This window comes from Pelodiscus sinensis, chromosome 9 (assembly GCF_052426305.1).
Source record: "Pelodiscus sinensis isolate ZL-2025 chromosome 9, ASM5242630v1, whole genome shotgun sequence".
NCBI lineage: Eukaryota > Metazoa > Chordata > Testudines > Trionychidae > Pelodiscus > Pelodiscus sinensis.
In genome coordinates this window covers 67069389-67085151 of record NC_143060.1, presented here as the reverse complement: position 1 = coordinate 67085151, position 15763 = coordinate 67069389, and the positions used below count along the sequence as shown (strand labels likewise).

Sequence of the window (15763 nt, the reverse complement as noted above, 5' to 3'; positions counted from 1 at the left end):
TTAGCCATGGGCGAGACTTTTTTCCAGTCCCCCCGCCTTGAAGCTGACGGGCGCTGTGGGTACGTCTCCTCCCGCGCGCCTGGCCCCGTCTCCTCCCGCGTGCCTGGCCCTGTCTCCTCCCGCGCGTCTGCCCCGAGCGCGAGTCCAGCCTGTGGCGGCCCCCAGCCACGCGCTCGGCCCACAGCGCCCTGTGCAAATGGGGTCCCCCCGGGGCCAGCGCTGCCAGGCATGTGCTCCGGCTGTGGGGGGACCCAGCCCAGCTCGCCAGGCGGCACCGTGGGCCTGTTTCTTCAGGCTCCAGCCCCCGCGGCAGAGCTGGCGCCGCGCTCGGCCTGGAGGCGCCCGACAAGCCAGAGCGCGGTAACCACAGGGGCCAGGTGTGGACCGGCGGGAGCGAGGCCTTGGCAGAGGCCGAGGGGTCACCTCATGGGGGCCAGGGCCTGAGGACCTGCCGGAGCCAGCCGCAGAGGAAGCGGCACAGCAGGAGGCAGGCGAGGGACGCCGGGGAGGGGCTGCCGCAGGAGGGTGAGGAGGGGGAAGCGGGAGCCGCTCACTGAGGGGCGAGGGGGAGTCGATGGACGGGGGAGGTGCTCAGGGCTCCCGGGGGTGCCTTGCCGAGGGTAAAGTCAGGCAGGGCTGCTCTAGGGAACCCCAGACCAGGAGGGGTCGCTTGGGCGGCTGCTGCCTGGGGCTGGAGGGTCCCTGGTACCTCTCCGGTGGCTGTGGGGCCAGGGCAGGGCTGTGGGGGTGCCCGGGACCCTGCCAGGGGAGCAGGAGCGAGGAAAGACCCCTCATGCGGCCACCTCCTGCTGTCCCAGCTCCCCTGGGTCCCCCACACCCGCCCCGGGCCACTGCGGCCAACCCCTGCTCCCTCCCAGCCCCCATGTCTCCCCCCCCCGGGCAGCTGCGTCTGACTCCTGCTCGGTCCCAGCCCCCATGTCTCCCCCCCCCCCCGGGCGACTGCCTCTGACCCCTGCTCCCTCCCAGCCCCCATGTCTCCCCCCCCCCCCCGGGCGACTGCGTCTGACCCCTGCTCCCTCCCAGCCCCCATGTCTCCCCCCCCCCGGGCGACTGCGTCTGACTCCTGCTTGGTCTCAGCCCCCATGTCTCCCCCCCCCCCCCCATGTCTCCCCCCCCCCCCAGGCGACTGCGTCTGACTCCTGCTCCATCCCAGCCCCCCTGTGGCGTAGTGGGGGGGGGGGGGTCTGCTCTGTGACCTGGTGTCCCACCTGGCTGCGCTGTGAGATCTCCACTGACCCCCCACGTGCATTGGCCCAGGCCCAGCCTGTGCAGGGAACAAGGCTCTTCCCGGGGGGAGACAAAGGGAGGAAGGGGGAGACGGCCCCTGGCTGGGGGCAGGGCTGGGAGTTGGGCAGTCGGGGGGGGGGGGAGCATGGAGGAAGTAGAGTAAAACCAGTGTAGGGGGTTCAGGGCCCTGGAACCCCCCCCCCCAGGGAACTAGGGCTGCCGGCCTGGCCTACGCCTGCATGGCGCCTGCACCGCGGAGCAGCAGTGACCCGTTTCCTCCACTGGCTGGCGGAGCCTCATCTTGCAGGGTCGGGGTCCCCGACGCGCCGTCACCCTCCCCCCGCCCTGGGCCACTGCGCCCACCTCCTGCCCCGCCAGCCCCCCGCGCCGCGGCGGGACACAACACAGGCCAGGCTCCCGCTCTGCACACGCTGTATTGACTGGCCGGGCTCAGCGCGGGAGAGCAGCCCCGCGGGAAGCGGCGGCGCAGGGCTCCAGCGAGAGCGCGAAGGCCTCGGTCACGTGGTGCGCCGCTCCCGCCAGGGCCCCGGCCGGCTCCGAGAGCCCCAGGCAGCTCCACTCCTCTCCCCGCACCGCCCGGGAGCCGTGGTAGGACTGGAGCCGGACCTGCGCCGCGCCCAGCAGCCCTGCGGAGGCAAGAGAGCGCGGTGAGGCCCTGCCCTGCGCCGGAGCACCCGCCGAGCGCCCGCCCACGGGCCTTCCCTCGCCTGCCGGGGCACCCGCCGAGCGCCCGCCCGCGGGCCTTCCCTCGCCTGCCGGGGCACCCGCCGAGCGCCCGCCCGCGGGCCTTCCCTCGCCTGCCGGGGCACCCGCCGAGCGCCCGCCCGCGGGCCTTCCCTCGCCTGCCGGGGCACCCGCCGAGCCTTCCCTCGCCTGCCGGGGCACCCGCCGAGCGCCCGCCCGCGGGCCTTCCCTCGCCTGCCGGAGCACCCGCCGAGCGCCCGCCCGCGGGCCTTCCCTCGCCTGCCGGGGCACCCGCCGAGCGCCCGCCCGCGGGCCTTCCCTCGCCTGCCGGGGCACCCGCCCAGCGCCCGCCCGCGGGCCTTCCCTCGCCTGCCGGGGCACCCGCCGAGCGCCCGCCCGCGGGCCTTCCCTCGCCTGCCGGGGCACCCGCCCAGCGCCCGCCCGCGGGCCTTCCCTCGCCTGCCGGGGCACCCGCCGAGCGCCCGCCCGCGGGCCTTCCCTCGCCTGCCGGGGCACCCGCCGAGCCTTCCCTCGCCTGCCGGGGCACCCGCCGAGCGCCCGCCCGCGGGCCTTCCCTCGCCTGCCGGGGCACCCGCCGAGCGCCCGCCCGCGGGCCTTCCCTCGCCTGCCGGGGCACCCGCCGAGCGCCCGCCCGCGGGCCTTCCCTCGCCTGCCGGGGCACCCGCCGAGCGCCCGCCCGCGGGCCTTCCCTCGCCTGCCGGGGCACCCGCCGAGCGCCCGCCCGCGGGCCTTCCCTCGCCTGCCGGGGCACCCGCCGAGCGCCCGCCCGCGGGCCTTCCCTCGCCTGCCGGGGCACCCGCCGAGCCTTCCCTCGCCTGCCGGGACACCCGCCCAGCGCCCGCCCGCGGGCCTTCCCTCGCCTGCCGGGGCACCCGCCCAGCGCCCGCCCGCGGGCCTTCCCTCGCCTGCCGGGGCACCCGCCCAGCGCCCGCCCGCGGGCCTTCCCTCGCCTGCCGGGGCACCCGCCGAGCGCCCGCCCGCGGGCCTTCCCTCGCCTGCCGGGGCACCCGCCGAGCGCCCGCCCGCGGGCCTTCCCTCGCCTGCCGGGGCACCCGCCCAGCGCCCGCCCGCGGGCCTTCCCTCGCCTGCCGGGGCACCCGCCGAGCCTTCCCTCGCCTGCCGGGGCACCCGCCCAGCGCCCGCCCGCGGGCCTTCCCTCGCCTGCCGGGGCACCCGCCGAGCCTTCCCTCGCCTGCCGGGACACCCGCCCAGCGCCCGCCCGCGGGCCTTCCCTCGCCTGCCGGGGCACCCGCCGAGCGCCCGCCCGCGGGCCTTCCCTCACCTGCCGGGGCACCCGCCGAGCGCCCGCCCGCGGGCCTTCCCTCGCCTGCCGGGGCACCCGCCGAGCCTTCCCTCGCCTGCCGGGGCACCCGCCGAGCGCCCGCCCGCGGGCCTTCCCTCGCCTGCCGGGGCACCCGCCCAGCGCCCGCCCGCGGGCCTTCCCTCGCCTGCCGGGGCACCCGCCGAGCGCCCGCCCGCGGGCCTTCCCTCGCCTGCCGGGGCACCCGCCGAGCGCCCGCCCGCGGGCCTTCCCTCGCCTGCTGGGGAACCCGCCCAGCGCCCGCCCGCGGGCCTTCCCTCGCCTGCCGGGGCACCTGCCGAGCACCCACCCGACCCGGGCCCCCCTTCTCAGACTCCCGCTGGGCCGCCCCCCAGGACCTGCCACCTGGGCCCCCAGCCCCTCCGAGCAGCAGCCACAGCGGCCGGGCTTCCTCCTCACCGAGCACCGCGGGCAGGGGGCTGGCACCGGCGGGGGCTCTGTAGAGCAGCAGGTGGCCGGCGAGAGGGACCGGCTGTGGGAAGGCGGCTCCGTTGAGCTCCTGCAGGACGGGGGTGCTGCCCTGGAGCGAGCCCACCAGCTTGAAGGGGGTCCCTGGCAGGGCCAGCTGCAGGGCGCTGTCACCGCCTCCCGGCTCTGGCACCGCCTCGCCCTCCGTGGCCGTGACCTGCAGGGATACCACGGCTCAGCAGCCCCAGGTGCTGGCTACGGCAGTGCCCCCCCCACGTCCAGCTGGGACCCACACGCAGGGAAGCAAAGGGACATGCCCAAGGTCCCAGGGAGTCTGTGGCAGCCCCAAGCACTGGGCCATCCTCCCCCTCTGGCTAGTGCTAGCCAGTGGCTAGGGCTCCCCTAGGGCGAGGCCATCCAGCAGATGCCGGCTGCCCCACCTACGTGTGCGGGGCGGGGGCCCTGCTGGGTGGGGTCAGGGCTGGAGAGGCCCAGGGCAGCGTGCCCCTGGCCAGGCGGGCAGGGAGGCGCCTCGGGGTGCGTGACTGGGTCCCTGGCCAGCCGTCTACCTTCACTCCAGCCTCCTGGGCCAGCAGCAGCGCGTTCACCAGGTTCACGTGCTTGTGCCCAGCTCCCTCAAGCAGGCCGGTGGCCACGGCTGGGCTCAGGTAGGTCCCAGCCTTCTGCAGGGGCGCGCCTGGGGGCAGGGAGCCGGGGTTATACCGATCCAGCAGCGCACAGCCCCCCCCGCAGGCCAGAGGTCACGGACTCGGCCCCCCACCCCCCAGGCCAGAGGTCACGGACTCCGCCCCCCCCCCCCCCCGCAGGCCAGAGGTCACGGACTCTGCCCCCCACCCGCGGTCCAGCCCGGCTGCATCTCCTGCGGCACTCGGTGCTGGGCCGTGCGACGGGGCTTGAGCCATGCATGGGATGCTCACACGGGGCTGCCAGAGGGTTTAACCAAAAATACTGACCCCCCCACCCCCCCCACCCCAAAAAAAAACACCGGGGAAAAATTCTGTTGAGGAAAAAAAAAGGGGAAGACCAAAGTTGTTAAGCAAAAGATGCATCACGCCCTCCAGTTTGGGACCACACCCTGACCCACAATGCACCCACCCCTCCCCCGAGCCAGTCCCCCCAGTCCCCCCATCCCAATGCACTCCCCCGCCTCACACCCAGTCCCCCCTAGTGCCCCCCATCCCAATGCACCCACCCCTCCCCCTGAGCCAGGCCTCCCGCAGCATCCCCCATCCCAATGCACTCACCCCTGCCTCACACCGTCCCCCCAGTGCCCCCCCATCTCCAGCCCCCTCTGCACCATGGGACAGAGACACAGGCCGGCCCTGGCACGGCCCAGCCCCCTCTGCGCCGTGGGGCAGAGAACAGGCCAGCCCTGGCACGGCCCAGCCCCCTCTGCGCCGTGGGGCAGAGAACAGGCCGGCCCTGGCACGGCCCAGCCCCCTCTGCGCCGTGGGGCAGAGAACAGGCCGGCCCTGGCACGGCCCAGCCCCCTCTGCGCCGTGGGGCAGAGAACAGGCCAGCCCTGGCACGGCCCAGCCCCCTCTGCGCTGTGGGGCAGAGAACAGGCCGGCCCTGGCATGGCCCAGACCCCAGCTCCGGTGCGGGGGCAGATGGTTCACCTGGAGGGCACCGGCTGAGCCCGCCCCGGCCCTGCGCCGCCCGGCTCCGCGCACTCACCCAGCGTGCAGACCTGCAGGGCTCCCTGCACCGGGCCGGCCAGTGTCTGCAGCAGCAGCCCCAGGGCTCTCCCCAGGGCGATCCAGGGTCTGGTCTGCGGGTCCAAGGCGCAGCCGAGCGCCTGCCCGTTCACCTGGGGGAGGGAGGGAGAGGCCGGGGGCTAGAGGCACAGCAGGCAGACGGGGTGGGGGCAGCCCCCGCCCTGCCCCCCCACTCACCGCGCCGGCCAGCGCCGTCCCCAGGGCCAGGCCCACGAACTGCTGGGCGATCTCTTTGCCGCAGCGGCGCTGCGCTTCCCGCGTGCTGGCGCCCAGGTGGGGGCAGCAGATCACGTTGGGATGGTTCACCAGGGCGCGGTCCCGGGGCGGCTCCTGCAGACACAGCCTGGCCCGTCAGCCCGCGCCGCGCTCCAGGGGGCCGGTCCCACCTGGCAGGCACCAGCAGCGCCCCCTGCTGCCCCGGCCAGGCCCACGCTGCCCCCCCGCTGGCGGGGGCGGGGGAATCCCCCACCCGGGCGCGGGGCAGAGTTAAGGCTGCGCTGGGAACGTTCAGGACTTTCTGACGGTGCCATTTCCGAGGCCTCCCAGAGCCCAGTAGATGGGCGGGGGGCGCGGCGGCTGGGGGGCAGGGACGTGAGTCTCCCAGCGGGGGGGGGCAGCCGTCAGCCCAGGGTGCAGCCAAGGGGCCAGCTGGTCTCTCTGGGTGGGGCCTAGGCAGGGCTCCTCTGCACCCCCAGGCCCAGCCCCACGTCCTGCAGCTGGCCGGGCTCTGGGCCCCTCTAACAGAGCAGCTGCTCAAGGGCCAGGAACTGGGGGTCCCTCCCCGCCCGGGCCCCCTTCACTCACCTCAGTGAAGACGTCCAGGGCAGCCCCCCCACACTGGCCCGACTGCAGTGCCCGGAGCAGGGCCCCCTCGTCCACGATGCCCCCCCGGGCGCAGTTCACCACCTGCACCCCCCGCCGGCACTTGGCAAAGGTGCTGTCGTTCAGCAGCCCTGGGGGAGGGGCAGGGGTGTCTGCAAACGAGTCAGAGAACCCCCCCGGCACTGCCCCCCCCACATGGCTCTGCCCACAGCCCTCCCCCCCACCATGGCTCTGCCCACTGCCCCCCCAGCACGGCTCTGCCCACAGCCCTCCCCCCCAGCATGGCTCTGCCCACTGCCCCCCCAGCACGGCTCTGCCCACTGCTCCCCCAGCATGGCTCTGCCCACAGCCCTCCCCCCCAGCATGGCTCTGCCCACTGCCCCCCCAGTACGGCTCTGCCCACAGCCCTCCCCCCCACATGGCTCTGCCCACTGCACCCCCAGCACGGCTCTGCCCACAGCCCTCCCCCCACATGGCTCTGCCCGCTGCCCCCCCCCGCACATGGCTCTGCCCACAGCCCTCCCCCGCACATGGCTCTGCCCACTGCCCCCCCACATGGCTCTGCCCACTGCCCCCCCCCCACATGGCTCTGCCCACTGCCCCCCCCCAGCACGGCTCTGCCACCACCCTCCCTACGGCTCTGCCAGCGCAGCACTCCTGCCTGCTCCGGGCCCAGCTGGTCTCACCCGGATCGGACTCTCCCTCCAGGCCTGGTTGGCCCCAGCCAGGTCAGTCCCGGGCCCGCCGGGGAGGGGCAGGGCCCTACCTGTGGTGGAGGGCAGCAGCGGCGTGTGCACCGTGATGAAGTCGCACAGGGGCCAGATCCGCTCCAAGGGCAGCTGCTGCACGCCGAAGGCCGCCGAGTCCTCGGGCGTGATGACGGGGTCGTAGCCTATGGTCTAAGCAGAGCCACGGCCACTCACCCGCACCGGCCGGGCCCCTCCTGCCCGGGGCAGCCGGGAACGGCCCCGACCCGGCTGGCTGGGCTCTGCCCCTGCGTGGGCTGCGTGGTAACTAACGCCCTTTGCCCCGCCAGGGCGCCCAGCCCCGGCAGCACCCACCAGGGGAGTCTCAGCCCACGGCCCGGCCTGCTGGGGCATAGGAGGGAGGGGCAGAGTTAAGGGGAACCTGTCCGAGACAGCCATGTCACCAGGGCGGCTTCAGGCGAGGGCAAGAGGGCAGCCTTCCCGGGGCCCCTGGATTAACCCCTCCCCCTCCCTGGGCAGTTTAACCCTTTCCCTCCCCTGCGCCCGCCCTTACCTTCATCCCGAAGGCCTGCATCCTGGTGGCCACCTCTCTCCCGATGCGGCCCAGGCCCAAGATGCCCAGGCTTTTCCCGTGCAGCTCCGTGCCCATGAACTAGGCAGAGAGCAGGCGGGCTGTGACGCCGGCGGCCAGGCACCCCCAGCGCCGCCGGGCAGCAGGCCCCGCCTCTTACCTGCTTGCGCGCCCACTTCCCGTCCTTCATCGAGGCGGCTGCTTGGGGGATCTGCCTGGAACAGCAACGGCCCCGTGGTCAGCAGATGAGCCACCCAGGCAAGCCCTGCCCCAGCAGCTTCCGGCCCGCGGGGAGCGGCGCAGCCTGGCAGGGGCGTGCCATACGTTGTCTCGCAGCATGGGGCGTGCCCATGGGGGGGTCTGTGCCCGTGGTATGGGGCGTGCCCACGGGGGGGGGGTCTGTGCCCGTGGTATGGGGCGTGCCCACGGGGGGGGGTCTGTGCCCGTGGTATGGGGCGTGCCCACGGGGGGGGTCTGTGCCCGTGGTATGGGGCGTGCCCACGGGGGGTCTGTGCCCGTGGTATGGGGCGTGCCCATGGGGGGGGGCTGTGCCCGTGGTATGGGGCGTGCCCACCGGGGGGTCGGTGCCCGTGGTATGGGGCGTGCCCACCGGGGGGTCTGTGCCCGTGGTATGGGGCGTGCCCACGGGGGGTCTGTGCCCGTGGTATGGGGCGTGCCCATAGGGGGGGTCTGTGCCCGTGGTATGGGGCGTGCCCATGGGGGGGGGGTCTGTGCCCATGGTATGGGGCGTGCCCACGGGGGGTCTGTGCCCGTGGTATGGGGCGTGCCCATAGGGGGGGTCTGTGCCCGTGGTATGGGGCGTGCCCACGGGGGGTCTGTGCCCGTGGTATGGGGCGTGCCCATAGGGGGGGTCTGTGCCCGTGGTATGGGGCGTGCCCATGGGGGGGGGTCTGTGCCCATGGTATGGGGCGTGCCCATGGGGGGGGGTCTGTGCCCGTGGTATGGGGCGTGCCCACGGGGGGTCTGTGCCCGTGGTATGGGGCGTGCCCATGGGGGGGTCTGTGCCCGTGGTATGGGGCGTGCCCATAGGGGGGGTCTGTGCCCGTGGTATGGGGCGTGCCCATGGGGGGGGTCTGTGCCCGTGGTATGGGGCGTGCCCATGGGGGGGGTCTGTGCCCGTGGTATGGGGCGTGCCCACGGGGGGTCTGTGCCCGTGGTATGGGGCGTGCCCACGGGGGGTCTGTGCCCGTGGTATGGGGCGTGCCCACGGGGGGTCTGTGCCCGTGGTATGGGGCGTGCCCACGGGGGGTCTGTGCCCGTGGTATGGGGCGTGCCCACGGGGGGGTCTGTGCCCGTGGTATGAGGCGTGCCCATGGGGGGGTCTGTGCCCGTGGTATGGGGCGTGCCCATGGGGGGTCTGTGCCCGTGGTATGGGGCGTGCATATGGGGGGTCTGTGCCCGTGGTATGAGGCGTGCCCATGGGGGGGTCTGTGCCCGTGCTATGGGGCGTGCCCATGGGGGGGTCTGTGCCCGTGGTATGGGGCGTGCCCATGGGGGGGTCTGTGCCCGTGCTATGGGGCGTGCCCACGGGGGGTCTGTGCCCGTAGTATGGGGCGTGCCCATGGGGGGGTTCTGTGCCCATGGTATGGGGTGTGCCCACGGGGGGAAGGGTCTATGCCCGTGGTACGGGGCATGCCCACCGGGGGGTCTGTGCCTGTGGTATGGGGCGTGCCCACGGGGGGTCTGTGCCCGTGGTATGGGGCGTGCCCACGGGGGGTCTGTGCCCGTGGTATGGGGCGTGCCCATGGGGGGGGTCTGTACCCGTGGTATGGGGCATGCCCACGGGGGGTCTGTGCCCGTGGTATGGGGCGTGCCCACCGGGGGGGTCTATGCCTGTGGTATGGGGTGTGCCCACTGGGGATCCGTGTCCATGGTATGGGGCGTGCCTGCTGGGGGTCTGTGCCCGTGGTATGGGGCATGCCCACGGGGGGGGTCTGTGCCCGTGGTATGTGGCGTGCCCACCAGGGGTCTGTGCCCGTGGTATGGGGTGTGCTCACGGGGGGGAAGGGTCTGTGCCCGTGGTATGGGGCGTGCCCACCGGGGGTCTGTGCCCGTGGTATGGGGCGTGCCCATGGGGGGGGTCTGTTTGAGTGGGGGAGGGGCAAGGGCAGCAATGGGGTGCCCTGGGGGGGAGGACAGATGCGGCGCTGGGAGTGGGTGCTGGCAGCTGGCGGCCGTGTGACCGGAGAGGGCAGTGCAGCGGGACTCGAAGGGCAATGTCAGCTGTGGGGCGGGGCCGTGGGGCGGGACTCTCCGCTCCATGCTGGGTGAGCAGCTCGGAGCCAGATGGCTGGGGCAGGGCTGCCGGATGCCTGGAGCTCTGTGCCGGGGCGTGGGTGGGAGGCTGCAGGCTGGCAGGGCGAGCGGGTGTGGGGGGAGCCTGGGCTTGGCTTTATGCCTGGGGCAGGCCAGAGCTGGCGCCGGGCTCCGGGCAGTGGTGGGAGTTGGCTGCTGAGGGCAGGGGGATGGGGCAGCGGGCAGCCCAGCAGGGGAGGGGCTACTCAGCCCCCCGAGCAGCGCTGGGGGTCACCTGGCCAGGCAGAGGATCATCCCGCAGGTGAGCTCGGCGGCGCTCAGGCTGTTCCCGGTGGGCGTGCTGTGGGCAGAGCGCGGGGTTAGCACAGGCATGGGGGGCAGGGGAGCCCCGGGGCACTGGGCAGCCCCCCACTTGGGAACCGCCAACCTGCACATGCTCCGGCAGCTCGCCCGGCCCCAGCGACTCTCCTGTCACCCCATGGCGGAGCCTCGGGCCCAGCCGGGCACGGCGCTGGCACTGTCTGCTGCCATCACACCGCCTGCGCTGCCGGCGTACATCCCGCCCCCCGCCCCCCGCCGGGTAGATTCTCCCCCCATAGCCATCTGGCCCCCACCGCCCTGCAGCTCAGTGCCTGGGCTCTGCACCGGGGGTCACTGTCCCTGCCCCGAGCAGCCCCCAGCAAAGGGGGCTGGAGCGTGAGCTGAGTGGACAACGGGGCGGCCGGCTTGACGTGAACAACCCAGAAGGAGCCATTTGGTCTGACTCAAAAGCGAATTTCTCATTTCCATTTCCGGGGGGGGGGCTCGTTTTGCTTTTGAATCGGGTCTGGCCAAGTTCAGAAACCTTGTGGAAGCAGAAAGTGACACGGCGCCACTGGAGAAACGTTTGCAAAGTGTCTCTCTGCTCGGAGCTGAAGCCACGTGGGGAATTTTACCCCAAGTTGCATTTTTTCAGCAAAAACTGTAAGTACAGAAAAAGTTGTGTGGCTCTCGCTGGAGCATTCTGGAGCGCCATCAACTCCAGAGACGCTGGCTAAATCTGGCCCAGAGCCCCGCGCCCGCCACGAACTTCCCTCCGAACGTGGCCCAGAGCCCCGCGCCCGCCACGAACTTCTCTCCGAACGTGGCCCAGAGCCCCGCGCCCGCCACGAACTTCCCTCCGAACGTGGCCCAGAGCGCCGCGCCCGCCACGAACTTCCCTCCGAACGTGGCCCAGAGCGCCGCGCCCGCCACGAACTTCCCTCCGAACGTGGGCCAGAGCCCCGCGCCCGCCACGAACTTCCCTCCGAACGTGGGCCAGAGCCCCGCGCCCGCCACGAACTTCCTTCCGAACGTGGCCCAGAGCCCCGCGCCCGCCACGAACTTCCCTCTGAACGTGGGCCAGAGCTCCGCGCCCGCCACGAACTTCCCTCCGAACGTGGCCCAGAGCCCCGCGCCCGCCACGAACTTCCCTCCGAACGTGGCCCAGAGCCCCGCGCCCGCCACGAACTTCCCTCCGAACGTGGCCCAGAGCCCCGCGCCCGCCACGAACTTCCCTCCGAACGTGGCCCAGAGCCCCGCGCCCGCCACGAACTTCCCTCCGAACGTGGTCCAGAGCCCCGCGCCCGCCACGAACTTCCCTCCGAACGTGGCCCAGAGCCCCGCGCCCGCCACGAACTTCCCTCCGAACGTGGCCCAGAGCCCCGCGCCCGCCACGAACTTCCCTCCGAACGTGGCCCAGAGCCCCGCGCCCGCCACGAACTTCCCTCCGAACGTGGTCCAGAGCCCCGCGCCCGCCACGAACTTCCCTCCGAACGTGGTCCAGAGCCCCGCGCCCGCCACGAGCCTCCCTCCCACCCCGCATTGTCTGAATCCCTCTGGACCAGCTCCAAGGGTGTGGAATGAGGGCAGGGGGGTACCATGTGCCCATGGAGCTGCACAGGGCGCACCCCCTGCACACACGAGCTGACCTTGGCCCCGCGGGCGCCCGGAGCCCTGCCCGGCTCAGACACGGGCCGCCACGCGGGGAGAGGCGGCTCTGCCCTGGCGCCAGGCCCTTACTTCATCACCAGGATGCCCCTCCGCGTCGCCGCCTCCACGTCCACGTTGTCCACGCCGGTGCCGGCCCGCCCGATCACCTGCAGCTTCTTCCCGGCCTCGATCACCTCGGCCGTCACCTTGGTGGCTGAGCGGACGATGAGCCCATCGCAGTCCTGGGGGCGGGGGACCCGGTCAGAGCCAGCCTGTCCCCCCCCTTCCAGCCCAGAGCCGGGGGGCACCGAGACCCCAGCCCGGGCCAGCGGCTCCAGCTCCCCAGGGGGCTCTGCCCCCGCCCCCTGCCCTGCACAGACCCCCCCCCCCCGCCACGACGTCACGGGAGCTGGGCCGGACCCCCCCGCCCGAGCCAGCGCCGCGCAAGCAGCCGCCCCTCTTGCATCAGGCGCGGCTGGCGGGTGCGGGGGGGCGCGGGCCGGGATTGGCGGGGGAGGGGCCCGGGCCGGTGCCCCCGCAGCAGCCCCCTCGCCCGGCCCCACCTGGATCTCGGCCAGCAGCTGCGGGGGGCTCAGGCCGGGCTGCTCCCGCGCCCGGATGCCGGCGGCCCGCAGCAGCTGCGCGCAGCAGGGGTCCAGGGGGTCGCTCAGCAGCACCGAGCCCAGCGCGGCGCGGGCCATGGGGGCGGCGGGGTCTGCGGGGCCCGGGCGGCGCTTCCCTGCGCTGCGTTCCCCGCTCCGGCGGCTGCGGCTCCGGCTCCGGCTCCGGCTCCTGAGCCCGCCCCGTCTGCAACTCGCCCGCCCCTTCCCCCCCGCCCCCCGCCCCCCCAACTCGCCCGCCCCCCGCCCGCCCCGTCTGCAACTCGCCCGCCCCTTCCCCCCCGCCCCCTGCCCCCCAACTCGCCCGGCCCCCGCCCGCCCCGTCTGCAACTCGCCCGCCCCTTCCCCCCCGCCCCCCAACTCGCCCGGCCCCCGCCCGCCCCGTCTGCAACTCGCCCGCCCCTTCCCCCCCCCCGCCCCCCCAACTCGCCCGGCCCCCCCCCGCCCCGTCTGCAACTCGCCCGCCCCTTCCCCCCCCCGCCCCCCAACTCGCCCGGCCCCGCCCGCCCCGTCTGCAACTCGCCCGCCCCTTCCCCCCCAACTCGCCCGCCCCCCGCCCCCCCAACTCGCCCGCCCCCCGCCCGCCCCGTCTGCAACTCGCCCGCCCCCCCCCCCCCAACTCGCCCGCCCCTTCCCCCCCGCCCCCTGCCCCCCAACTCGCCCGGCCCCGCCCGCCCCGTCTGCAACTCGCCTGCCCCCTGCCCCCTGCCCCCCAACTCGCCCGCCCCTTCCCCCCCGCCCCCTGCCCCCCCAACTCACCCGCCCCTGCCCCCCCGCCCCCTGCTCCCCCAACTCGCCCGCCCCTTCCCCCCCGCCCCCTGCCCCCCCAACTCGCCCACCCCTTCCCCCCGCCCCCTGTCTCCCCAACTCGCCCGCCCCCCGCCCGCCCCGTCTGCAACTCGCCCGCCCCTTCCCCCCACCCCCTGCCCCCCAAGTCGCCCGCCCCCCGTCTGCAACTCGCCCGCCCCTTCCCCCCCCGGCTCCTGCCCCCCCAACTCGCCCGCCCCCCGCCCACCCATTGCCCCCCGTCCCATCTGCAACTCGTCCGCCCCCTGCCTGCCCCCTACCCCTGGTCTGCCCGAGAGGTGCCCTGCCCCTGGCGAGGCTGCATGGAAGGTGGCCCGGCTTCTGGGCCTGCTCCCAGCCTCAGTGTGCCCATCTGCAAAGCGGGGGGAAGCAGCAGGGAGCCAGGACTGGGCTGATGTAATCTCGCTGGGGGGGATCACACTAGCTACCCCCCCCCCGCAGTGCAGCACCCCCTGGCCGCCCGGCCTTGCCCAGGGCGCAGGAAAACAGAACACGTCTGCCAATGGTGCCACGTCCTGTCCTAGAGACGCTGGAGTCGATCTGGAGTCGCCCCCCAGCGCCCCAGCGCCCCTCCAGCAGAGCAGGGGTAACTGAGATCAGGGCCTGCCGCCCCCGGACACTGTGGCTAGTGGCACAGCTCCCAGGCTCAGTGGGGGCCGAAGCGGATCGTCCTGGCTCCCTTCTCCACTCTCCTGTCTCCAAGAGGGGTCGTTCCTGGCCCCGGCGCAGGACGAGGCCCAGAGCCGGGCACAGTGGGGCTGGTGAGGAGGAATCCCCAGAACAGACCAGTCCAAGGCAGCTCTTGGCTGGGGGAGCTGCACACAGAAAACCCGCTGCCTCCAGATAAGCTGGCCCGCCCCCGGAGCCATGTAAAACCAAGGCCAGTTCCAGCGTCCGCCTCCAGTGGGGCAGGGCAGGCGTGTGGGGCCCAGGGTCTGTGCAGGAGAAAACAAAGCCCCTTTGATAGACGGCCGGGCGCTTCCCTGGCTGGGCGGGGGGAGAGTTTTTAGGCCGGAGCTCAGACTCGTGCGCCCCAAAGGTCCCCTCGGGCTCTCCCGACAGCCAGACTGGACCCTGGGACCAGCAGGAAACGTGCGTCTGCTCCTTTACCCCACGTGCACCTGGTTACACAGCGTGTTCACGTCAGGCCCAGGCCTGCCCCGCTGCCTGCTGCCTGCGCTCAGATCTGTGAGCTACAGCGCATCCCGCTGTGCCCGGCGCCGTGTCTCAGCCGCCGAGCCGCCTGCCCACGGGACGCCCCGGCGGGTGTCTCCGCCACTGCGTTACTTGGGGGTCCCGCGTGGGAATCTGGCTGCAGGGTTCCCAGCATGGCAGGGGCTCGTCTCAGAGCCGCGCCGTGGGGCTTGGCTGGGCTTTCCTCACGCGGCCGCTGGCCCTGCAGGGAGACGCCGGGAGCCGGGCCCAGAGGGCTCGCGTAGACAGAGCCCCAGGCTGACTTTCGGGTCTCGGGAGTTTCTGCCCCAGTCGGGATCCTTTTGAGCCTGGCACGTGGTGATTGAACGTTCGGGGCTGGCAACTCCGCTGCCCGTTTCTCGTCACCTGCTGCCCCCGGGGCCGCGCCGCCGGGGAAATCTGGCCTCGTGCGCTTTTACCCAGCAGATCCCACAGAGCCCCGCCCCTCTCAAACCGGGTCTGACCCGCACGTTTGCAGCAGGGGGTCCCAAGGCTGTTTTAGGGGGTTGTGGCGTCGCCACCCTTCACTTCTGTGCTGCCTTAGGCCGGGTGGCCAGAGAGAGGTGACTGGTGGCCAGGTGCCAGCACCAAGGCCGCACGCCCCCAGCAGTGGCACAGCAGTAAGGGAGCCCCACCATGGCAGGCCGCCCTGTGCTGTGCCGCTGCTGGCTCGGTGCTGCCTTCAGAGCTGGGCTCCCCACTCAGCAGCTGCCGCTCTGGCCGCCCAGCTCTGAAGGCAGCGCAGCAGTAAGGGGAGCAGCGCCGCACCCCCCTCCGATAACCCGGGACTCTCCCGCCGCTCCAGCACCGGCACGTCGGCTCGGAATCGCTGACGGCACCAGGAGTCCAGGCCCAAATGGCCTGTGAACTTGGTAGGGCCCTAGCGCCAGGAGTCCGGTTGTTCCCTCCCCGACCTTGGAGGTTGCCGGGCCCCCGGGCCGATCCTCAGGAGGAAGGAGCAGCCAAACTAAGCTACTTGTGTCGGGCAATGGCCAGAGCTGGGGGAGGGGTCCGTGGCCCAAGCCCCACCTGGTCTGCGTGGCAAGCGGGGTAAGGACGGGCGCCCATCAGGGCCTCTCACCTGCCGTGCCAGGGTGATGGGCGCCGGAATGAGCTCTTCTGCACAGGCAGGGACAGAGAGCCCCCACTGGCCCCCCACAGCCCCGCCATGGCCCGGGCTAGCCCTGAGTCCAGCCCCCGGCTCTCTGGGCTCGGAGTTTGTAAGGGGGACGATTACAAACGGGGCCGATTTCTCCTGGGGGGGGAGCTGCTCCGAGACGGTTCCCCGAGGAAAGGGAAACAGCCCATCCCCAGGGCCAGGCAGAGCGAGCCGCCTCGGGCCGGTGGCCGCGCTGACGTCTGAGCTGGGGGAA

The 15763-nt window shown here is 73.6% G+C and overlaps 1 protein-coding gene and 1 long non-coding RNA gene across 3 annotated transcripts; one reads left to right on the top strand and one right to left on the bottom strand.

Moving 5' to 3' along the window:
* Nucleotides 1-1663: 1663 nt before the first annotated feature.
* Nucleotides 1664-12582, bottom strand: PHGDH (phosphoglycerate dehydrogenase). Of its 2 annotated transcripts, XM_075916318.2 has the most exons (12): nucleotides 12333-12578; nucleotides 11860-12011; nucleotides 10094-10159; nucleotides 7703-7757; nucleotides 7525-7623; nucleotides 7031-7163; nucleotides 6247-6395; nucleotides 5620-5772; nucleotides 5402-5534; nucleotides 4273-4400; nucleotides 3695-3920; nucleotides 1664-1895 (listed from the first exon to the last, which is right to left on the bottom strand). In XM_075916318.2, exons 1-12 carry the CDS (start codon nucleotides 12468-12470, stop codon nucleotides 1699-1701), a joined length of 1629 nt encoding a protein of 542 aa, XP_075772433.1. In that variant the 5' UTR covers nucleotides 12471-12578; the 3' UTR covers nucleotides 1664-1698. The 2 variants fall into 2 exon arrangements, with proteins under 2 accessions (XP_075772433.1, XP_075772434.1); XM_075916319.2 differs by lacking the exon at nucleotides 5620-5772 and having other exon boundaries at nucleotides 12333-12582.
* Nucleotides 4338-4676, top strand: LOC142824411 (uncharacterized). Its single transcript, XR_012899296.2, has 2 exons — nucleotides 4338-4463; nucleotides 4538-4676. It is a non-coding gene; the product is annotated as an uncharacterized LOC142824411 (long non-coding RNA).
* Nucleotides 12583-15763: the final 3181 nt, after the last annotated feature.